Raw genomic sequence first — 25,569 nt, forward strand, 5'->3', positions numbered from 1 at the left:
CCTGGAGTTGTTGCTTCTCCTCACCATTGCAAACTACTTGTTGACATGTCTCTTGCTCTGCCCCAGACAATGGTGGTGGTGGTGAGAAGGAGGAGCAGTTGATCCCACTGGCTCTCTGCCTGTTGAGCATTCAAGTGATAGCAACGATGAGAGGCAGGATGAGCAGCAAGAGCAGTGTGAAGGTCGACTCACTAAAGGAGGGGGGCCATGGAGGGGGTCTTGCCAAGCGCCTGGAGCTGGCACCGTGTATCAATAGGCAGAGTCCCCCTTTGCAAATTTAATACATTTCTACCCATTTAATCCCCAGAATTGACCCTCACCTTTTTATTTCTGGTCTGGGTGCCAAAGCCACAAGTATATAATGGCAACGAAGTGATCCATTCGATTGGTCTCCATTCTCTCAAATTTACTATGAATGGTTAAAGCTAGAAACATTGAAATCCAGGAGGTTTTGGTAGGTTTTCCTTGACTGGATTTTTTTTTAAAGTGTGAGAACTATTTGAGTCTTAGAAAAATAACCATTTGATGCCTGTCTGTGTAAAGAAGAAGGAGAAGGAGAAGGAGAAGGAGAAGGAGAAGGAGAAGAAGAAGACCCAGAACAAAACAACAACACTAGAAAATTGAAAGCACTGGTAAATTGAGAACTTTGAACCCATGTTCCTCCTATCCACTTTCAATGTCTTATTGTGCAGATGACTGCACAATACTGTTACTCATTTGACTACCATTATCAGACAATGACAGCTTCAGTAATTTCCCCAGTAGCTGCAACAGGGACACTTAGTGTGAACAAACAAAACTCTGTGCACTCCAGCTAGTACAGTTGTACTTTGTCACATTGTTTACATGTAAAAATCATGGAGTAATTATTTAAATGATAGCTTTCTGTCAGCACCTTAATGGCTGGCATTGTCACTGACTGGCACTACATTTTGTTCAACCTTATTTCACATACCAGCTGTGATTTTTAGCAGTTTCTATAGGCCCATTTAAAGTTAAATTCAGCTCTGTGAAGACAGTTGCCATAAGGCACAGGCACCACTTAATTCCCACTTAGGTTCTCAAAATAACTCATAGGGGAACCTGTTCTCTCTTCTGTGTGCAAGTTAAACTCTCGCTTTGGCTAAATAGATGTTGGATGTGTGCTTTAAAGTAAGAATAATGTACCCATCACTGCATGGAGCTGTGACACCTCTGTATAAATCCATTGACAATCCAATCTCTTTTAAGATTAAAGAGTGGGGGGGGAGATAGAGGGGGGAGGACAGAGAGAGAATCTGGTTCTGCTGAATTCTATGCAGCTCTCACAATTCAGGGGAATGATGGAATGGTACTCTGGAAGCTATCACATCTGTTAAGAGAAACCTCCCTTACAGCTATCAGTTCGGTATTGTAGTTTCTCTTATAAGGTAGAAAATGTAATGATGAGCGGATACAAGGCTTTTTGTTGTTGGTGGGGAGGGGGAATAAATGTGGAAGTATGACTATACAGAAGGATGATTTTATCTCTTTTCTGTTCTTGTTCGCTTAAAGCCAGAAAATATTTTCTAAATAAATTCACAGTGTCATCCCATCGCTGGCTTTATTGCAAACAGAGTGATAGCTTGATCCCATTCTTAAACTGTAGCTGCTATGGTGCAAGCGCATAGGAGTCTCCGACAGCCTTATCCTTCATGAATTTGTCTAATCCCCTTTTAAAGGTATCCAGGCCCAAAGACATAGGGCAGAGAGTTGCGTAAGTTCTGTCTCATTTGCTTCCAAAACCTTTTCCAGGGCTGCGTTATGCAGACACTGGAGGAATAGGGCAGCAGATGACCTCTAGATGCGGACTGAAGTGCCATGACCAAGCCCGTCCTACTCTCAATACCTCCCTGCTCCTAGCTAGCACAGCTGTTGACTGTGATGTACGTACCACAGAGGGATCAGGAAAAACCTCCTGAATGTTAGAGCAATACAACAGTGGGACCAATGACCTAGGGAAGTAGTGGGCTCTCCCACCCTGGAGGCATTCAAGATGAGGCTGGACAGCCATCTGTCAGGGATACTCTGACTTGGATTCCTGCATTGAGCAGGGGGTTGGACTTGATGGCCTTGTAGGCCCCTTCCAACCCTTCTATTCTATGATTCTATGATTTCCTTAGACTAGGGGTGCAGAAGCCCTTTTGGCCTGAGGGCCAAGTGCCATCTTGAAGGACCTCTTGGGGGTCACATTCCAGTGGTGGGTGAGGCTGAAGGCAAACAGGGTGGGCCAGAAATCCCCCCAAAATGCCAGCGTGTTTTAATTTAAAATTCTTACTGCTAGTAACAAAGCCTTAGAGAGGCATTTGAACCTTTTCGATTGGTGTGTGCATGTGGAAACTGCCCAAAAGCTGGGAAACCAACAAAGAATTTTCCCTTGGGGGGGGAAGAGGGTTGGGCCAGGGGAAAGGGGTGTGGCCATCTGGGGCTCCCCAGAGACCAGACTGGAACCTCTGAATGACTTGATTTGGCCCCCAAGCCTGAGGTTCTGCACCCCTGCCTTAGACCATGGAAGCCAACCTATTGTGAATCTGGAATAAGGATGCAGGCTGTCCAGAAGGCATGTTGTTGTTCAGTCGTTCAGTCGTGTCCGACTCTTCGTGACCCCATGGACCATAGCACGCCAGGCCTTCCTGTCCTGCGTTCTCTCCCGGAGCGTGCTCAAGTTCATATTCATTGCATCCGTGATGTTATCTAGCCATCTCATCCTCTGCCGTCCCCTTCTCCTTTTGCCTTCAGTCTTTCCCAGCATCAGGGTCTTTTCCAGGGAGTTTTCTCTTCGCATTAGGTGGCCAAAATATTGGAGCTTCAGCTTCATTATCTGTCCTTCCAATGAGCACTCAGGGTTGATTTCCTTTAGGATGGACTGATTTGACCTCCTTGCAGTCCAGGGCACTCGTAAGAGTCTTCTCCAGCACCACAGTTCCAAAGCATCAATTCTTCGGCGCTCAGCCTTCCTTATAGTCCAGCTCTCACAGCCATACATTACTACTGGGAAAACCATAGCTTTGATTAGACGGACCTTTGTCGGCAAGGTGATGTCTCTGCTTCTTACTATGCTGTCTAGGTTTGCCATAGCTTTCCTCCCAAGGAGCAAGCGTCTTTGAATTTCATGGCTACAGTCACCGTCTGCGGTGATCTTGGAGCCCAAGAAAGTAAAATCTGTCACTGCTTCCATTTCTTCCCCTTCTATATGCCAGGAAGTGATGGAGCCAGATGACATGATCTTAGTTTTTTTAATGTTGAGTTTCAAACCAGCTTTTCCACTCTCCTCTTTCACCCTCAACAAGAGGTTCTTGAGATCCTCTTCGCTTTCTGCCATTAGGGTGGTATCGTCTGCATATCGGAGGTTGTTGATAATTCTCCCGGCAATCTTAATTCCGACCTCTGATTCATCCAACCCGGCATTTCTCATGATGTACTCTGCATATAAGTTAAATAAGCAGGGTGACAATATGCAGCCTTGTCGTACTCCTTTCCCAATTTTGAACCAATCGGTTGTTCCATCTCTGGTTCTTACTGTTGCTTCTTGACCCTCGTACAGGTTTCTCAGGAGACAGGTAAGGTGGTCTGGTACTCCCATCACTTTAAGAATTTGCCACAGTTTGTTGTGATCCACACAATCAAAGGCTTTAGCGTAGTCAATGAAGCAGAAATAGACATTTTTCTGGAATTCTCTTGCTTTCTCCATGATGCAGCGAATGTTGGCGATTTGATCTCTAGTTCCTCTGCCTCTTCGAAACCCAGCTTGTACTTCCGGTAGTTCTCGGTTCGCATACTGCTGAAGCCTAGCTTGTAGGATTTTGAGCATCACCTTGCTGGCATGTGAAATGAGCGCAATTGTGCGGTAGTTTGAACACTCTTTGGCGTTGCCCTTCTTTGGAATTGGAATGTAAACTGACCTTTTCCAGTCTTGTGGCCACTGTTGAGTGTTCCAGATTTGTTGGCACATTGAATGCAGCACTTTAACAGCATCATCTTTTAGGATTTTAAATAGCTCGGCTGGAATACTGTCATCTCCGCTAGCTTTGTTGTTACTAATGCTTCCTAAGGCCCACTTGACTTCACTCTCGAGGATGTCCGGCTCAAGTTCAGTGACCGCACTATCATGGCTATCAGGGACATTCAGATCTTTCCTGTATAGTTCTTCTGTGTATTCTTGCCATCTCTTCTTAATCTCATCTGCTTCTGTTAGGTCCCTGTCTTCTTTGTCCTTTATCATGCCCATCTTTGCACAAAACGTTCCCTTGAGATCTCCAATTTTCTTGAAGAGATCTCTAGTCTTTCCCATTCTGTTGTTTTCCTCGATTTCTTTGCATTGTTCATTTAAGAAGGCCTTCTTGTCTCTCCTTGCTATTCTCTGGAACTCTGCATTCAGTTGGGTATATCTTCCCCTTTCTCCCTTGCTTTTCGCTTCCCTTCTTTCGTGAGCTACTTGTAAAGCCTCATCAGACAGCCACTTGGCTTTCTTGCATTTCTTTTTCTTTGGGACGGATTTCGTTGCTGCCTCCTGAACAATGTTACGGACCTCCATCCATAGTTCCTCAGGCACTCTGTCTATCAGGTCTAATCCCTGAAATCTATTCCTCACCTCCACTGTATATTCATCAGGGATATGATTTAGGTCATACCTGAACGGTTTAGTGGTTTTCCCGACGTTCTTCAATTTAAGACGAAATTTTGCAAGAAGCAGCTCATGATCTGAGCCACAGTCAGCTCCAGGTCTTGTTTTTACTGACTGTATGGAGCTTCTCCATCTTTGGCTGCAAAGGACATAATCAATCTGATTTCTATATTGACCATCTGGTGATGTCCATGTGTAGAGTCGCCTCTTGTGCTGTTGGAAAAGAGTGTTTGCTATGATCAGCATGTTCTCTTGGCAAAACTCTATTAGCTTTTGTCCTGCTTCATTTTGTACACCAAGGCCATGCCTGCCTGTTATCCCGGTGATTTCTTGACTTCCTACTTTAGCATTCCAATCACCTATGATAAAGAGGACATCTTTTTTTGGTGTTAGTTCTAGAAGGTGTTGTAGGTCTTCATAGAACCGATCAACCTCAGCTTCTTTGGCCTCAGTGGTTGGGGCATAGACTTGAATTACTGTGATGTTGAATGGTTTGCCTTGGATTCGTACTGAGATCATTCTATCATTTTTAAGATTGTACCCCAGTACTGCTTTTCCCACCCTTTTGTTGACTATGAGTGCTACTCCATTTCTTCTAAGGGATTCTTGCCCACAATAGTAGATATGATGGTCACCTGAATTAAATTCGCCCATGCCTGTCCATTTTAGTTCGCTGATTCCCAAGATGTCGATGTTCAATCTTGCCATCTCATGTTTGACCACCTCCAGCTTACCTTGATTCATTGATCTGACATTCCAGGTTCCTAAACAATTTGTTCTTTACAGCATCGGATTTTCTTTTCACCGCCAGACACATCCACAGCTGAGTGTCCTTTCGGGTTTGGCCCAGCCGCTTCACTCTTTCTGGCGCTACTTGGAAATACCCTCTGCTCTTCCCCAGTAGTATATTGGACACCTTCCGACCTGAGGGGCTCATCTTCCGGCGTCATCTCTTTAAAGATGACGCCGGAATGCCAGATGGATTCCAGATGGATGCCAGAAGGCATCCAAGGACATAAAGGAGGTAGTAGAGGGAAGGAGGTAAGCATCTGCCAGGCAGAGACACTTGCAGGATGTGCAAAGCCATCCAAATTAGGGAACTTAATAAGAACATAAGAAAAGCCATACTGGACCAGACCAGGGGTCCACCTAGTCCAGCATTCTGTTCACACAGTGGCCAACCAGCTGTTGACCGGGGACCCACAGCAGGGCATGAGCGCAACAGCACCCTCTGCCCATGTTCCCCAGCAACTGGTGTACAATACATAGGCTCATAGCCTCTAGTACTGGAGGTAGCATATAGCCTCAAGACCAGTAGCCACTGATAGCCTTTTCCTCCAGGAATTTGTCAACCCCCTTTTAAAGCCATCCAAATTGGTGGCCATCACTACATCCTGTGATAGCAAATTCCATGGTTTAACTATGTGCTGTGTGAAGAAGGACTTCCTTTTATCTGCCCTGAATCTCCCACCAATCTGCTTCATGGGATGACCCCGGATTCTAGTATTTTGAGAGAGGGAGAAAAATGTCTCCCTATCCACATTCTCCACACAACACATAGTTTTGTAGACCTCTGTCATGTCTCCCCTTACCCTCCTTCTTTTCCAAGCTAAATCATCCCAGCTGTTGTAACCTTCTCTCCTAGGGGAGATGCTCCAGCCCCTTGATCATTTTAGTTGCCCATTTCTGCACTTTTTCCAGCGTACAATATCTTTTTTTAGGTGTCTCGCCACACGAGACAGCAGAGCGAGACTTCAGAATTGTGGCACAAAACACACAGAACTTTGGCATGCGTTTTGACTGAATGCAACAATGTCATGTTTGGGGGTTTACTAGGAGCCCCAATTCAACTGGAGGTGTCAGTACACACTTGTGGGTGGTGGCACAACACCTGGGGTTTGTGGCACAAAACTGGCGCAAAACATAAGCTTAGGTTTTGCGGAGATACCAGATTTCAGGATTTGTAGTTAACAAAGCTTTATAAACTAGCAAAGTCAGGAGAAACCAATGGGCTGCTGTTCTGGCTCTGTGTGTGTATGGGATCCACACTGCAACCTGAGCCCCATCTACATGAACCATCTGCCCCAGTGCCACATCGAAAGGAAGGTCTTTTGACGCAGTCCCCACTTCGCAGCCCAACTGTGGTTTTCACAGAGAAATCTGTGTCTTCTCAGAGTCCATCTGCTGGAAAGTTCTCACTTGCTCTGGGTTCACTTCAGGGGGGTTGATATGTCTGTCCCTTCCTCAGATTGAAATCACAGCATCGTTAGTGATGCTGCTCCTCCTTCGCAGCTCTGCAGTTACAGAGGCATGAAGAAGTGGGCTGGTGGAAGCCACGCTGATGGGTGGAAGGGAAAGTAGCCTGGGGCAGGGGCGGGGGGATAGCAGAGGGGCAAACATGTCTACCAGGAAGTAACTCATTGCCTTCAGTTCCATGTCACTGCCTCTCACTTTAAGTAGTTGAGCTTGAGAGTGGAGACGTGCAGCTACAAAGGAACACAGCTGAGAAATGGTGAATGCCTGTCGATTCAAAGCTGTGAAGTTGAGAAAGGATGGGTGCCAGGGCGGATGAGTTTCATAAACATGTACTCAGAAAGAAGCACTTCATGCTCTCAGCGCCTGCTCAATCTCTGGAGGCAGCGGCTGCCTGCTTGCCTGCCCACCTCAGAAATGTGTATGCGGGGTTTGTTATGAATATCTACTCGCAAGCAAGTCCCACATGCTAGTCGCGCACCCTCCTCCCCAGTTCTGCGCTCTCTGCTCTTCCCAGCTTGGGAAACCTGCTTTAACCCTCCCATCCACCGTCTCTGCTGTTAATTCACAGCGCTAATACTGCGCAGCTTCTACCAAGCAAACAATGAAATCGGTGCCATGTAGATGCAGCCCTGGAAATATAATATGGCCCCATTTTCCTCCACTCGGGTGACCTCAAGTGTCTCATCACAAGGAGCTTTGATTCACAGACCAGGTGGCTCCTAGTTAAGAGTTCCAACTGATCCCCAAATGGCTAAGTGAGCTCCTAACATCTAGACAAAGAGGTGCCTTGTACTGACACTGAGAAGCTATTGGCCCATCCTATACTCTTCTACCTGTCACTGCACAGAAGAGTAAAGGGTTAGGGCTGCTGTTCTGCAGTGGTGTGGTGGTAAATTCTGATGTGCAGGCACTCAGCATGACATTCCCCATTGCCATGCCCACCGAAGGACAGTCCAAAATTGCAGGCAGCTGTCTTGATCTATATCAGCAAACCAGTTCTAGCAGTTTTCATCTCAACCAGGAGCAGGTCCTTTGTAAAGCTAGTGGGTCTTAATTGCCCATTCAAGACCAAGTCACCCCGAAAATACTTGGCATTACAACTGAGAGAGCTGACTACAATTTATTGTCACTGGAAAGGTCCCCCCAGCTATTGAGAAGATTGAAGCTAAGCTGGGAGGGAACAGGGAAGTCTGAGGGGTTGGCAGATGTCATCAGCATCCCTGCTAATCAAAACGTCTTGGCACTTCACTGGCTTCACTACACCACTGTTGTTTTAGATATTTTCTTCACAGGCATAGAAAATAAGATCAAACACTAAACAGTGTATCTCATTTTCTTCTAATTGTAATGTGGGAGGTTGCATATTGATACAGAAGCAGTGATGGGGGAAAAAGCACTGTGTTCCTTGTTTTAGAGAAAGGTCGTAAACAACCTTTAATATTAATGAAATTTATGTATGGTCTCTGAAAGCAAGCACCCCCTAAAATATACAGATTCTAAATTAAATAGATAATTAAGAAGGAGATTTATGGAGCCCTCATTTTCACCACTGGTAAACAAGTTGACTTCCAAAATAATGTCACTGTGGTGAACTCTTTTGTTGTGTCAAACCAAACTTTAATTGCTTCATTTACGCTCAGGGAAAACACTGCACTGCTACTACAGTTTGATTTATCTTTGTTGAAAGATTGCATGCTAATCATACTAGGTCAATACATGTTTCACTTGAATGTAAAAGATTCATGTTTTTATTACTGGTTTGCATTCTACCCAAGTAAAAGTAAACTATCCCATTCATATCCTGGCAGTTAACCTTGTTAATTCTGCATGCTCCAGCACTTATCATATATGGCACAGAGAAATTGGATATATTTTATTCCTCCTCTTGTGAAGTTTTGTACCTGATCTACACATTCAGAAGATCTATGTGATACAGCTGTCCTTTGACTGTACCATTTCAGAATGGTGTGTGTGTGTGGGGGGGGCTTTTCTACATGAGGCTTTTAACCTGCCACTTTACCGAGGTTTCTGCTTCCAGATTCTTTGTGGGATTAAAGATTGGCTCCTTTACACATGTTCCCCCTCCCCGGGGGGTCGGGTGGGATTTCTCTGCTTTGCTATATGTTCCATTACATAACCACTAGGTGGTGTTGTAGTATCACAGAACTGCAGAAATATATAAGGGTTTCATGCCACTTTCCAGGATATATCAGACTTTCCTCATTAGAAAACAAAACCAAAAATGCTAAAATGGGAAAGGCCCTGGAGAATAACAACATCATGTAAAGCACTCACAAACCTCCATGAGCGAGGAATGACAAGCTTACAATGAATACCTCATGTAGAAAGGCTCAGAGAGAGAGAGAGAGAGAGAGAGAGATTTAACAATCCCACATGTCAGAAACTCTGTGTACCTAGAAAACTAGTATATCAAGGACAAGAGGCTAGCATTCTCCTTCATTCTTCTGAAGAGCAGATTTTGTCTCAGGTATTAGTCATGGACATAAAAATAATAATACAAATAAAGCAAAAACTCCAAAATTATCAGTTTTCATTCTATGTGAAGATGAATGGTTGGTCACAGATGCCCATTCATATGTGTGTAACCACATGCAAAATCACTTATCTGTAACAACCTACCATGTAAAGAACCATTTTTACTAACCCCAGCACCCGAGTGAAATTTTTCTGACCACATGAGTGGACACAACAGACATCTCTCCACTTTACATGCACATTTTGTTAAGTGGCCATAGAGTGAAAGCTCTTTTATACGTACCCAATGACAAGTACTGCACATAATCTTAGATTTAGCTTTCCACACAGTTCCAGTGAATTAGTTTTGAACATTATTCAAAAGTACTGAAAAGAATGTTCACAAGTGACTCTGAAGCTTTGATTTACATCTCCTTCCATGACTTTTAGAGGCATATCCAACTTAATTCTGATCACTTAACCTACACAAAACTATGCACATTTGTAAGGCTTTGCAAACCCAAAGAACAAATTCCTTGCTAACGCAATTTTATTTGAATTTCTTTTTTTACTTCTGTATCCAATCACTAACTTTTTAATTAACTGTCTGTTTCTACAGATTTAATTTTCTTCTAATTTCATGGTATCCTCAGTACATGATTCTTTAATATTATGCTCTTGATGGAAATGTATTGGTGAGTCAACGCTAATTCTAAAGCTTTTGTTTTAAAGATTATAGAAAATAAAAAACCAAAACCAGGACTGAAATTGTTAAGAATATTTATACTTTAATAGATGTTTATAAACTGGGTTGGATTGCCCAATATAGTGCTACTACGTATATTTCATATTATTTATCCATGTAAATCTGAAACTCTATATTAATAATTGTGAATGAGTACTTGCACTTGAGATGGCTAGATAGCATCACTGATGCAATGAATATGAACTTGAGCACACTCTGGGAGACAGCGCAGGCCAGGAAGGCCTGGCGTGCTATGGTCCATGGGGTCACGAAGAGTCGGACACGACTTAACGACTGAACAAAAGCACTTGCACTTACCCTTTCCTTATCATATTGTATAACACTGTAAGATGTTTTGCTACTAAATTTGGTTATATAGGTTTAATAACCTTATCACCACAAATGCTTTGCTTTCACATTGATTACGTAAGATATGGCCCATTACAAAGGGTCATAGCTGTGTGGAAGAACACATGTTTTGCATACCGAAGATCCCAATTTAAGTCCTAGGCATTTCCAGTTAAAATACTTTTGGGTAGCAGGGCTGGGAAGGACCTCTACTTGAGACCTTGGTTAACTAATATCAGTAAGCCTGCCCCAAACTGGTGCCCTCCAAATGTTTTGGATGACAACTCCCAGAATTCCTGAACATTGGCCATGCTGGCTAGGGCAGATGGGAGTTGAAGTCCAAAACATCTGGAGGGCACCAGGTTGGGGAAGGCTGGAGTAGATAGTAGAGGGCTAGATGTATCTCATAACAATAGAAATAGCAAATAATGAAATGGGAAATGGGGTTTTACTATCAATATTTACCTGTTTTACTATCAATATTTGTCTATGGATGTACACAATAAAAAACTGTTCACAATGATTACACAAGTTATACATAATAAAGAACAGACTGACAGTATATAACATCTTCCAAACAGTCTTCACAGTAATCAAAATGGCCAGTAAGGTGACCAAAACTTTCCAAAGAGAATTATGTTTTGCAGCAACATTGAGACTGTTAGAGGTTATTTCCCCTGTGGGGAAGTTATTTTAAAGACAATTCCTTTCATATAGGCCTACCAATTCCTACCAATATGCCATTTTGATTTGTAATCAATGCTATCTGGAGATGAAATATTTTGATAATTCCCTTTGGTCAGTTTGATTACTGTGAAGATTGTTCTGAAGAAGTTATATATGAAATAGGCAGAAGCCAGGAAGCCTGTCAATCTGTTCTTGTGTATAAATTGTATATCAAAGACACAACATTCTTCCTACCTTCCTAGTTTTTGGTGTACCACAAGCACTTTGAGCTGGTAGGGTGACAAAAGATGTCTTGGATTCTTCTGCTCTGTGGGTTTTAGGAGGTCTGGGTGGTGGATTTGTGGCTTGATTTTCAAATTTCCTCATCATGTAATACTGTTCTTCTGTTATCTCATCCACAATAGACTTTATTGGGAAATACACAGTATTTTCCACATGTTTTCTTAGCAACTGAAAGGACATATTTAAACGATGCACAGGAGCTTCCCAGATGTCTGTGGGATTGCTGAAGCTGCTGATTAACAAGTAAGAATCTATGATTTCCTCTTCAAGCTGCAGACATGATACACCAGCCAAAATGTCCTCCTGAATGGAAAGATCCCTTACTGAGACTTTAACATTTAATGGAAGGCGGAAATCTTTGCACAGCTCCGAAAGTTCATACTGCTTCTTGTCATGGACGAGTTCAACAAAGCCCCCTTCCATGCACATTGGAAGAAGTACACTTTTGTGGGTTTTATTTAGCAACAGAATTTGTTCACAGGCCAAAGCATTCTCAACTTTTTGCCTTCCCAGATCAACACCTTCATTTGTCTGGCACTGTGGAATGAGAAACTGGTCTCCAACAGAAACAGAACACAGGTCCTCATGAGGAGACTCAAAAGCTTTGGTAGCTATAACATGAAGCTTCTCCTTCATACTCCTTGCTATTTCTAGATCATAGGCAGTTGGAAATTCCCGAGATCTTCTTTTGAACTTCCCTTTGTAGCTGGTAGGAATTAAAAAGTGCCTTTTGGAGGAACTGATCTTGGTCTCAGATGCTAAGATTCTTATTGCCTGACACTTTTTGTAAATGACTACTTCTCTACCAGGACACAATAAATTATATGAGTGCTTGTTTCCAATGGAGCCTTCAATTACTGCAACAACAACAGGAAATTCACTGCATGTCCTTTCCAATATATCTTCCATTGATAATGGCTGAAGGAAAGTGTTAACATTGTAACAGTCAGTTACATCTTTGACTTCAACATCTAAATCAGAAAGGAAGTGAACGATATCTTTTTGAACTGAAAAGGGGAAAAATACAAAATTCAGGTCAGTTGATAATGATGTCAAAAGACAGTGCTAATAGACAAAAAGCCTAATATGTAAAAAAAAAAAATGTTTTCTACACTTCTGTGTAGCTGTTATATGGAGAGCTTCTGAAACACTTATCCATTGAATAATCCCTTCAATTGTTGAAGTGCAAGATTTTAAAAAATATATAGTCCAGTGCTGCCAGGAAAGATAATAAGAATATTATGTGTGCATTAGAGTATTCAAAATAATACACATACATGATCTCATTGATAACACTTACCTAACTTAACAACTCATTAGAGTATGTCGGTGTTATTAGCCCCATACTGCAGATAGTGATGCCTGAGAAACAGTAGCTTGCACTTGGTAAAGAGTGTTTATCAAAGGAATGTATATCAGCCTTCCCCAATCTGCTGCCCTACAGGTGTTTTGGACTACCATAATTCATTATCACTGACCATGCTGGCTGGGGCTGATGGGAGTTGAAGTCCAAAACATCTGCAGGGCACCAGGTAAGGGAAGGCTACTGTATATATTCCATACACATCAATAGGACTACACCAGTGTGTTCATGAGTCCACTCTATGCAAGTTCATTGAGATCGACAAGACTGAACAGTTGTAGCAAACCCACATTTTCTATGAGCAATGCACTTGAGTAGATGCTGAAGAAGATATGCATATTGATCCTGTGCATATCAGCTAAAAATTTATTAGTCTCTCTTAACAGTAACTATTTTATTTATAATAGATGTGTGGCTTGTCTACTGTACTCTCATGCTTATAGTGCTTCAAAGAAAATGTGGGAATCCGCTTTTCACAGTTCACAAATCAAATAGCTCATCATATGACAGTAAGTTGCTTCTAAACAGAACATTGCTGAAGTTGTTTAGAAAATATTCACTGCAGTTTATATGTTGCATAGTGAAGCACATGGATGTGATTGAATATGGAAAAGCTAGTGAAGCGTACATTAGGAGCTGTAAAACATCATTATTTTATCTGACAAACAGCTGGAACTTGAATTTAAGGCCTAGGTCTTTCTCTTCAACCTGGTGGAAAACCGGGGGGGGGGGAATCTAAGGCCAAAATTGCACTCATATATATCACAGAAATGTGTATCTTTAAAAAGCCCACTTCCTTCCCCTCCTGACTCTTTCTGAGTGTGTGAGTGTCACCTGTTTGACTCTCTCAATCACCATGTTCATAAAAACATAAGATCAGCCATGCTGGATCAGACCAGGGTCCATCTAGTCCAGCATTCTGTTCACACGGTCGCCAACTAGTTGCCTGTGAGAAATCCACAAGTAGGATATGAGTGCAATAGAAGCCATGTTTGAACCAGCACATCAAGAAGAATATCATAGGCAATACCAAAATGGCAACCACGTGCTTAATTCTCCCTTTTCTATCCACAATGTCTAGGCTAAGTTACCCATGTGCTGAAGTCATACTGTTGTGCATTCTGTGAATCTGTCTGTCTGTCTCTCTTTCTCTCACACACACACACACACACACACACACACATTGAAGCCAATAATGTGGGGAGGAAAATGCCTAATTGTGTGACATTCTTGTTGTCCTTCATGTTATGGCGAGGATGGGGGAAATTAAACAAGTGGTTGATGTAACCTGTTGGAGCCTCAAAGGAAACAGGTATATAGCAGTAATTCAAATTAACAATTGTTTATAAACCTATTTTATTACATGAAAGCATCTTTCAACTATAACACAGAGACCTAGTTTGCATATCAACGACAACCCACTGTCAACAAACTATGGGTTGTTGAAAATGCAGTTCCTATGCATCAGCCTGATCTGGCTGCAATAAACAGCCCAGTTCCTGGGTTGCTTATCATGATGTCTGCACCTGGAATTCTGGATTGTTGTGAGCAAACAACTCAGAATTTGAACCCATGGACAAGATATCTCTGTGTTGTTTATCTTAGTGGGAGCAGGCATGCTCCCAGTGCATTTTCAAAACCCATGATTTGCTAACCGAGGGTTGTTGATGAAGTGCAAACCAGGTCATAAGCAAGTTTCATATACATTTTCACCAAATAATTAAGGGCTCTTTCTTTTCTTTTTCTGTATCTTTATCTACAACTCCACAGGCACCTCCTGCGTTTCCACATGGAAGCAAATCTCATAGAAGTCATAATTCTTAAACTATAAGATTTGCTTCCAATTTTGACCTCCCCCGCCATCCCCTCACAAGCTCACAGTTAAATATATAAGAATAGAAAAGGGCAAGGGAAGGTGAAAAAAGAGAGGGAACAAAAAAGCTCTAGGAGAACTATCACTAGGGAGAATGAGAACCCTTCCTTGAAGGCATGAAAATGTCACTTAAAAGGTCCCCAGAACTCCTTGGTATACTCCCCCCCGCATCCTACCTCTATCTATTTCAGACATTATGTTAAATGGATTTATAAAAAATGGATTTGCTTTTATTATGTGTTCACAAAGGATTTGTCCCCATTTGATTAAGAAAAGCAAGGAAAAATGTTCATTTTTCTATGTGGCAAGATTTATTTATGTATTTGTTGCATGGAGGAGCATTTAACAACTTGAACCTCACCTACAATCTGTAGAGGTAAAGTCCAGAATCCGGTTTGCAAACTCATCTGCCATTTGTAAAGTAAGTAAGTAAGTAAAGTAAGGCATGTATGAGAATTTTGTTTCTGTTCACAAATCATGTGAACTTGACCTGTTTGGAATTCCAAATGTGAACAGGAGCACTTTTTTTGAGAAATGTTAGTAAATTCTTGAATTTGCAATCAAATTTCTTAAAATCTGGTTTGAAATGCACATTTAAAAAACCCGACATATTTTCACATTTTAGTCAATGGGGGAAAAGTGCATACTTTTGAAAAATACGCACAGAAATGTGCACCTTTCCTGTTCAAAATGCACACTTTTCCTGTTCGAACAAGCCGAAAAACAGGTTGAAAATGAAAATGGGAGTGAGCCAAAACAAGCTTTGAAGTGATTTTTTTAGAATTTAGGTGAGCTTGAAAATTGCTCATTCTCCCATCCCTAAATGTAATAACTGATCCTAAATTAGATTGTTGCTTTCAGCTTTGGAGGGAGGAAGGGTCTAGGTAAATTAAAAGAGATTCAAAAGAGATAAGTTAAGAGATTCAAATAATATGTCCCCCCTTTGGCCCAGTCCTATCTAGATTAACACAACTCAGGCTATTGGTTCATCTAGCCTAGTATTGGCCACACTGGCTGGCAGCAAGTCTCCAAAGTAGCCTCACGAATGGCCATGCTGGCTGGGGATAATGGAAGTTGTAGTCCAACCAATCTGGCAGGCATCAGGTTGGGGAGGCTGTTCCAGAATCTCACGAAGAATTCTGTGCTATATGATCCTTTTAATTGCAGGTGCAGCAGACTGAACACACATCTTAGAATTCTGACATGCATACATACATGCATACATACATGTACATACATACATGCAAAGCATGCCCTCTAACACTAAGCTGTAGGCCCTAGCCTATTGTTGCAGCTGTGCAGACTGAAGCAGTGAATTATACCTACAGAATGACCTTACCCTGTACTTCTTCTCTCTATTCTAATTTGAGGCTGGCTTGGGTCTCAACTGTACACACACACACGCACACACGCACGCACAACACAAATGCATACCTCTACACGGTCACTGGAATTCTGACATGCAATATCAACCGCTACAAACATTATAATAGATTTTAGTGTAAAATATATGAGATCAATTTTGTATGGAATTGAAAAGTAAAAATGCTAGTGTTAAGGTGTTTTCTTCTCAGCTCTATTACTGGCAACTTCACCTGGTATGGCTACAGACTACGTCACTTGCAACTGCTTAGTTCAAACAACATTTAAAGCAAGTGTGTGAATCTGTTTGTATCACTTTTGAGTACCTTGCTAATTCTACACATATATTTAACAATGACATTCATTAACTTACATTTCATCACTGCTTGTACTTCATATATTGGTGTTAGAACAACACAACCACCAAAATCCACAGGAAGCAAACTGGTAGAGTCTCCAGCATGGCAGGTATTAATAAATGTCACACTTCGACTTCTGCGCTTTGGGATTTTCCATTCAGCAACTTCTTTCAGGGTATAAGACTGGTCATCTTCCCATTCATAGAATTCACCTTCTTGTGAAAGTGGCAAAACAAAGGTGTACATCTGGTCATCCCTCATTACTTCACAATTTACTGTCAATAACCCGTTGCTCTCTTCCACCGAGCTGAATATGATCTTTTCACCCTGTGTGATGGTCAGGTTTTCTACTTTTACATCCTTACAGCAATAGAAGCAAGGACGTTGCCGTGGTGTTGGTCCAATCAAATTTTTTCTCACAATTTCTTCAATGTTAGCATATGGTGTTTTATCAGCCACTATCCTGCAAAGACCTTCAAATGAAAATCTTCAGTCAAGAAAGAGCTCTTGAAATTATGCAAGCATCGAAACACTTTTGTATTAATTTTTTATTTTACTTCATTGGTACCCAAAATGAACTTGCTGTCTTGGGGTTGATTATAATTTTAAATCAAAACCATCAGGTAGAAAACTATTAAAACCAAATACAAATTGCTAACAAAAACCTTTCTTGTAGATATCATATAACAGCTATATGAATTCAGGAAGTCTGTATAAACCTAGGAAAATAAATGTACTGTTTTAAAAATGATAATCACCTTTGTGCAATGGGCTTACACAAAGCCATCTATATTATTTCCCATTTTATTTATACAGAGGTCTGTATGTCATATGTGTGTATGTCTGTGTGTGTGTGTGTGTGTGTGTGTGTATAGAATCATAGAATAGTAGGGTTGGAAGGGGCCTACAAGGCCATCAAGTCAAACCCCCTGCTCCATGCAGGAATCCAAGTCAGAGCATCCCTGACTGATGGCTGTCCAGCCTCATCTTGAACGCCTCCAGTGTGGGAGAGCCCACCACCTCCTTAGGTAATCGGTTCCATTGTTGTATTGCTCTGACAGTCAGGAAGTTTTTCCTGATGTTCAGCCAGAATCTGGCTTCCTGTAACTTGAGCCCACTATTCCGTGTCCTGCACTCTGGCATGATCGAGAAGAGATCCTGGCCTTCTTCTCTGTGACAACCTTTCAAGTACTTGAAGAGTGCTATCACATCTCCCCTCAGTCTTCTCTTCTCAAGGCTAAACATGTCCAGTTTCAGTCTCTCCTCATAGGGCTTTGTTTCTAGTCCCCTGATCATCTTTGTTGCCCTCCTCTGAAACCTCTCCAGTTTGTCTGCATCCTTCTTAAAGTGTGGTGCCCAGAAGTGGACACAGTACTCCAGATGAAGCCTAACCAGTGCTGAGTAGAGGACGACTAGTACTTTCCGGGATTTGGAAGCTCTGCTTCTATTAATGCAGCCCAAAATAGCATTTGCCTTTTTTGCAGCCACATCACATTGTTGGCTCATATTCAGCTTGTGATTGACAACATTTCCAAGATCCTTCTTGCTTGTAGTGTTGTTGAGCCACGTATCCCCCATCTTGTAACTGTGCATTTGGTTTCTTTTTCCTAGGTGCAGAACTTGGCATTTATCCCTATTAAATGTCATTCTGTTGTTTTCTGCCCAGCGTTTCAGTCTATCCAGATCACTTTGAATGTTGTTTCTGTCTTCCAAAGTATTAGCTATCCCACCCAATTTTGTGTCATCTGCAAATGTGATCAGCATTCCCTGCACCTCCTCCTCCAAGTCATTAATACAAATGTTAAAGAGCACTGGGCCCAGCACTGAGCCATGCGGTACCCCACTCATTACCTCTCCCCAATTTGAGAAGGTCCCATTGATAAGTACTCTTTGAGTCCGATTCTGTAGCCAACTATGGATCCACTGGATCGTTGTTTCATCTAGCCCACTTTGAGCTAGTTTGCTCATTAGGATATCATGGGGCACTTTGTCGAAAGCTTTGCTGAAGTCGAGGTATATGATGTCTACAGCATTCCCATGGTCCACAAGGGAGGTTACTTGATCAAAAAATGAGATCAGATTCATCTGGCAGGATTTGTTCGTGACAAATCCATGTTGGCTTCGAGTAATCACTGCATTGTTTTCTAGGTGCTTCCAGATGGATTGCTTTATCATCTGCTCCGGAATTTTCCCTGGGATTGATGTCAGACCGACTGGTCTGTAGTTCCCAGGTTCCTCCTTTTTACCCTTTTTGAAGATAGGGACAACATTAGCTCTCCTCCAGTCATCTGGCACTTCACCCATCCTCCATGATTGCTCAAATAGAATAGACAGTGGTTCTGAGAGTTCTTCTGCCAGTTCCTTTATTACTCTAGGATGCAGTTCATCTGGCCCTGGAGATTTGAACTCATTCAAAGTAATTAGGTGTTCCTTGACCATATGCCTATCGATCTCAAGCTGCAATCCTGCCCCTTCAGCCTGTACTTCACCTTTGCCAGGGGGGTCATAGACCCTCTTTTGGGAGAAGACTGAGTCAAAGTAGGAATTGAGCACCTCTGCCTTTTCTTTGTCATCTGTTATCATTTTGCCATCCTTATTTAATAGCTGAACAACCATTTCTTTCCTCTGCCTTTTACTATGCACGTAGCTGAAGAAAGCCTTTTTGTTGTTTTTAGCATCCCTCGCTATCCTCAGCTCATTCTCAGCTTTATCCTTCCTGACGCCATCCCTGCAATTCTGTGCTACCTGCCTGTACTCTTCCTTTGTTACTTGGCCTTCTTTCCACTTCCTATATGTGTCCCTTTTTGTTTTCAGGTCATCTCTAAGCTTTTTGTGAAGCCACATTGGCTTCTTCTGTTGTCTTCCACCTTTTCTCGTTAGAGTCGCTTGCCATGGGACCTTACTGATCATTGTTCTGAGTTTATTAAAATCAGCTTTCCTAAAATCTAGGGTACGCATTTGACTACACTCGGCTTTTCCTTCCTTTCGAACCAAGAACTGAAGTACAACATGGTCGCTTTCCCCCCGAGTTCCTGTAACTGCTATTTTACCCACTAAGTCATCTATGTTGGTTAGGATGAAGTCAAGGATAGCTGATCCTCTAGTTCCTTCCTCTACTTTCTGTAGGAGGAAGTTATCCGCCACACAAGTCAGGAATTTCCTGGAGGGCCCATGTTTTGTGGAATTTGTCTCCCAACAAATATTGGGGAAATTGAAGTCCCCCATTACTACTACATCATGCTTCCTTGAAACATTGGCTATTTGCTTTTCAAAAGTTTCATCCTCGTCTTCTCCTTGACTGGGTGGCCAGTAGTAGACTCCGACCACCAGGTTCCTTTTATTCTTTGCTCCATTTATTTTGATCCAGATGTTCTCGATGGGGCTACCAAGCTCATCCTCCTGTATTTCTGTGCAGAGATATGTATTTTTATCATACATACATACATACATATATATATAATCTATGCTGAGATAAATTGCTGGTCATAGTTTGCTCATTTTCATGTGTTAAATTAATTATTATTAATTATTTAAATATTACATACCAATTATTTAAACCACTGCACCAGAAAGGGGTTGGACTAGATGACCATTGAGGTTCCTTCCAACTCTATGATTCTATGAACAAATATGGCAGTATATGTTTGTGTATCCATAGGTACATATTAGTACTCTTGCATCCCTCCTTCAGAGTAGTTTTTAAAACCCAAGCAAACAAACAAACATCTCTTTAAGTCAGGGGCTGGCCAGCTTTCTCTCTCTTTCTCTCTCTCTCTCTCTCTCTCTCATCCTACCCACCCAGTGGGCTGCCAGGAGACAGAAAGATTGCTCTTGTCAGAATGTCTGAACTTATCACATGCAGAGGACTTTTGAAATTGGACCAAGGGCTGCAGGTGGCCTATTAGCTTGGAAAAAAGGCGAGTAAGGGGAGACATGATAGAGGTGTACAAAATTATGCACAGTGTGAAGAATGTGGATATGGAGACATTTTCCTCCCTCTCTCATAATACTAGAGCCCAGGGTCATCCCATGAAGCTGATTGGGGGGAGATTCAGGACAGGTAAAAGGGAGTACTTCTTCAATTTGGATGGCTTTAAAAGGGGGTTAGACAAATTCCTGGAGAAGAAGACTATCAATGGCTACCAGTCCTGATGGCCCTATGCTACCTCCAGTATCAGAGGCAGTAAGCCTATATATACCAGTTGCTGGGGAACATGGGTGGGAGGGTGCTGTTGCACTCATGTCCTGCTTGTGGGTTTCCCGTGGGCAGCTGGTTGGCCACTGTGTGAACAGAATGCTGGAATAGACGGACCCTTGGTCTGACCCAGCATGGCCCTTCTTATGTTCTTATTAGGGTGGCCACTTAACGCATCATGAAAGAAGAGGAAATACATCACCAAAAAAAGAGCACAGAAGAGGATACATCTTTGCATAAAATGGTTGCATGCTAATTTATATGTATAGTTGTAAATTTCTAAATAATTTAAATAATTTCTAGTGGGATAGCCGTGTTCGTCTGTTGCAGCAAAAACAACAAAGAGTCTTGGCGTGCTGCAAAATCTAGGGATTTTGTTTTCCCCAGATGTAAACCAGGGACAAGCAGAATTGAAAGGGCACTTCAGAGGGGGAATTCATGAGGGCTGGGGGGAATTTCCCCCTCACTTTATATGTTAAAAAATGCCTGGTAGCGTCTGGCGGTATTGCCCCAAGCTATGTTTTTGGAGGCCGTGAGTTTTCTCTCTCCTGTTCTGAGCTGGGTAGCTATACAGAAAGGTGAGTTGGACTGATGTTGTGGCAGCATATATTTCTCCTAGGATAGCTAACACATAGAACAGCTTGGCCTGTATGTGTGAGAGAGTATGGCATGTCATGTAACAAGAGCCCTCTTCAGTGTTCACTGAAGACGGGTTAACTGTAAGCATGGAGAGAGCCGGGACATGTGCTTCACCCACCCACCCCGCCCCTGTACTCTCAACCTCCCTGTGTTAAAAGGAAAGGTCTGTGAGAGCAGTGTCAGTGGGTTTGGCTGAATGTCATTACAGGGCCGCACATGATTGGGATTTGACTGGACATCCCTCTAGTCTCCATATGATGTTGTAATATCCTCAGATTTTTTTTTAATGCTGTAAATATTAGAACTTTGTGAGGAGCTAACTACCCCAGATCTTTGAATCCTGGAAAATCTTGAAGATTCAGTTCTTGTTTTATATAAAAATTTATACCTGCAACTTCATTAGGATTCTCACCTCTCAACTAGCCCTATGCCATTCATTATATCTTTAAATCTTGAGTATCTGGGAATAATTATTTCCCCTGCTAGGATGCTGTACAGGTTAGAGGGTTCTGCCATTAGAGGAGGACTAGAATGATTTTAGATGGGTGACAGGGGGGGGTCCTTTTCTCCCTTGTCCTCCACCCTCATTTGATGGTGCTTGAGAGCAGTTCTGAGCACTGGGGAAAAGGAGGCACTGTAATGACAGGTAATGGTGGATGGTAGGTGTTGGGTGACTGCAGCAATGATGACCCAGAAGAGGACTGCCTCAGTTTCCCCCAGTATTAGAAGGAGTGCAGCAGTCTTGGAATTCACAAACATAGCTTTCTGGAGTCACCAAATAGCATGTGACGATGCTGATAGATTAGTATTTAGCCCTAACATTTATATTAATCATCCCTTAACAGGCAATGCCGTAATTTGCATAACCAAATCTAACACAGAAGTATAGAAACAAAGGAGAAGAATATGGATATGATGGATAGCCACACCACTAGACCCATTAAGTCTGTGTTTAGGTGCTAGAGGCATCTGGTTATCAAGCTTTAATTGCAACGTTGAAATATTACAAGATACAGGAGTTTCTGCAACGGCAATACCTAAAGGGCATTTTTATTTCCATGTTAATCATACCCATTGGAATCATTTTGTTAGAACTGCACAGAAAAGAAAAATTAAGTACATATGTACATTTGGTAGGGCTATTCTTTCCTAGAGGAAGATTCAGTGAAAAGTTTAGAGAACTGAGCAAGGAGATTTAATTTAGCTGTGCAATTAAGCTATAAGTTATAACTCAACAATGTCATAATATCCCTTTTTAAGCATTTATGGCTGGAATGACATGTTATGGAGAATGCATCTCTGCCACTGAGAACACCAACTTTGTGTCTACTCCTCTCCTTGCAATGTGTAATGCTACAAAAAGTATGATGTGATGTCATCACCCTTTGAGTTTCCCCACACCTGCTCTACTTCATTTGTCGCTGCTTGTGGGCGGACGGACACTTGACTGACCAAGAAAGAGATCTTGGGGTTGCGGTGGACAGCTCAAAGAAAATGTCATCCTGGTGTGTGGCTGCTGTGAAAAAGGCAAACTCCATGTTAAGCATAATTAGGAAAGGAGTTGAAAATAAAACTGCCAATATCATATTGCCCTTATACAAATCTATGGTGTGACCACATTTAGAATACTGGGTACAGTTGTCATCACTGCACCTAAAAAAGATATTGTAGAGTAGGAAAAAGGGCAGAAAAGGGCAACTAAAATTTTCAAGGGGCTGGAGCAACTCTCTATGAGGAAACAGCTGAGACTGTATAGCTTAGAAAAAAGGCAAGTAAGGGGAGATACGCATACAAAATTATGCATGGTGTGGAGAAAAAATACATGGAAACATTTTCTCCTTCTCTCATATTACTAGAACCTGGGGTCATCCCATGAAGCTGATTAGTGGGAGATTCAGGACAGATAAAAGAAGAGTGATGTTTCACTCATGTCCTGCCCGTGGGTTTTCCGTGGGCAGCTGGTTGGCCACTGTGTGAACAGAATGCTGGACTAGATGGATCCTTGTTCTGATCCAGCAGGGCTCTTCTTAGGTTCTTATGTTGTGTGATGATGTCATGCATTTTATGGCATCACACATCATGGGGAAAGGATGGGAAGAAGATGTGGAGCTGCTGCTTTTGGCAGCAGCCATGTGTCCTGTGCAACATGTGGTTCCATCCATATATCACTGATATTAAAAGAAGGGTGTGTTTTTTAACTACCATTTGTGAGTGCGTTGGGGTCCAGTTGTACTTGATGTATTGGCTGTGAATTTGTTTTCTTGTTGCATGTTTATTATTTTGTGATCTATGCATTATGTCAGCATATATCATGTTGTGCATCATGTATCGGTGAAAGTATGATTTTATTGTTGTTTATTGGCATGTGAAAGCTACTCTGTACTCCTTTTGGAGGAAGGGTGTGGTATAAGAATTTAAAATAAATAAATAGCACACATTTCCCCATTTATAAAGGTTAATATTGGATGACATTAAAATAAACAAAATTACCAGGGGTGCAAGCATTTGTCAGTGAGGATCAATCAGTTAATCAGTGAGAGGTTCAAATTGATGGCATTCTTGTTTATTTTTTATAATTGTATACATAATTGTATATGTTATGGAATATTATATAGATGTTATGCTATAGAGTGCTTCCAAGAGAGAGGTCTGTGCATTTTGTCCATCTCTTAGATAAGGCTGAGTGCAGAGTACCACTGAAGTTCTTTCATGATAACCTAAACTGCATTGTACATGAGACACATTGAAAATAACTATTTCAGAATTATCTGATGCTGCCTTTCTTTGGCCATCCCATTTCCTTATCAAAGCAGAAATATTTACACAGTACCTGGAAAATGTAGAGATAGGTCAACTGTAGTGGGGACCAGGCTAGCGTCTTCATTTTCATGGTTACTTGCAAGGATTTTTTTTACTTTTAATCCAACAACTTTAATCACATCTCCTGTTGACAAGCAGCATTCGTGGCTGAGCTTTTCATAAACGGAACCTGAAGGAGAACACAAGGATAACCAAAGATGTTTTACAGTTGAAAAGTACTCTTCTATAAAGTTTGCTCCCTCATTACCTTTGAGCAACCCATTTTTCCCTTGTTAGTATATAATATATATCCCAAAGTCTTGATTCCTTGATTCCTAAAGTCTGCTTTAGATCTAAATATCAAGGTAAGTCAGAGCAGAAACAACATTTTGAGACATTTTAGACTACCCTCTTAGTTTTGAAAGGGTGGTAGGCCTCTTTAAGGAGAAATGGAGAGTTTCCAGAAGAAACACAAGCTCTTCTGCCATCGCTTCTCTAGTCCACCCTCTGTGTGTCTATTCCAGAAACCATCTAACCACATAATGTGTTTCCAGTCCATTGTATGCAGTTTTGTGAAGCATTTCTTTTCTTTTCCCTATGAAAATTGATAATGCAGAGACCAAAGTGCTGGTAATTCATATTTTCTTTTATAGATTTTCTTGCATTCTTACTTTTGAGACCTCAATTATGTGGCATGCCCTTGATTTTTCTTCTCCCATCTTTAAGGTGGGTAAAAATGGAGACAACCCAAGGAAGAGTCTGTTGCTGCTCAAAAGCTTGTTGACAGTATCTTAAATGAAGTTGCCCTGACCAGCCACATAGATGGCAAATCTGAACCTTTTGTGATGAAGAAGAACTGTGCCTGACTGCATGCACAGCTCAAGGAAGAAAACCAGAAACTGGCCACTGCCATTTTTTGGCTATTCACATTCCTCTGCCTATATTTTGTCTTAAGAACTATTGGTCCCATAAGGCAGAAGAAAGACAGAAACAGCCACACACATAATCTGGTATGACAGCAGCACAAAAATCTCCAAGGGAGAACCTGTCTCTTTACTAGTATTCCAAGCTGCTGCTTGAAAGATGAGCTCAAAGATAGACCCATCTCTGCTGCTTAGAGCAAGGTGGTGATGGTGGTAGGCAACTGTGGGAGGAGTGGGTGGATTATTATCCCCTCAGCCATTATTTGCAGCTCTGACTTTATCACTTCTTGTGATGTGGGTTACAAGCATTCTTCATCATCAAAGAACAAGTTGTCTTGTCTCTCAGAAGCTATATCCTGTTGTTTGGTTTCTACTACTTTAAATGCCCGATATTCATACACTGAAAGATCTAATGACTCTCATGGTATTTCCCAGGACCTGATACTCCATTCAACACAGAAATCATGGTTCTAGTCCATAGTCTTTTGCCTTTTGATGAAAACATTTTGGAACTATGTTCCAAAACCTGAGTGATAGCTCAGATGATAGCTCAGGTGATAGCTGAAATTAAGGAGTAACAGCAATAATTCTATAGTAATTGTCTTGGCCATTCATCATTTG

The 25,569-nt window shown here is 41.8% G+C and overlaps 1 protein-coding gene across 1 annotated transcript in view; it reads right to left on the minus strand.

The window, feature by feature from the left end:
* Positions 1 to 25,569, minus strand: part of THEMIS (thymocyte selection associated) — a 107,845-nt gene that overhangs the window by 62,037 nt on the left and 20,239 nt on the right. The window contains exons 2-4 of the mRNA XM_084827483.1: positions 24,057 to 24,215; positions 16,407 to 16,865; positions 11,388 to 12,442 (exon numbers count right to left, since the gene is read on the minus strand). Coding sequence (XP_084683609.1) covers positions 11,388 to 12,442; positions 16,407 to 16,865; positions 24,057 to 24,215 — 1,673 coding nt within the window. The remainder of the gene's footprint in view (positions 1 to 11,387; positions 12,443 to 16,406; positions 16,866 to 24,056; positions 24,216 to 25,569) is intronic.

This window comes from Heloderma suspectum, chromosome 1 (assembly GCF_057233095.1).
Source record: "Heloderma suspectum isolate Gila_16-S chromosome 1, 16-S_ref, whole genome shotgun sequence".
In the NCBI taxonomy this organism is placed as follows: domain Eukaryota; kingdom Metazoa; phylum Chordata; class Lepidosauria; order Squamata; family Helodermatidae; genus Heloderma; species Heloderma suspectum.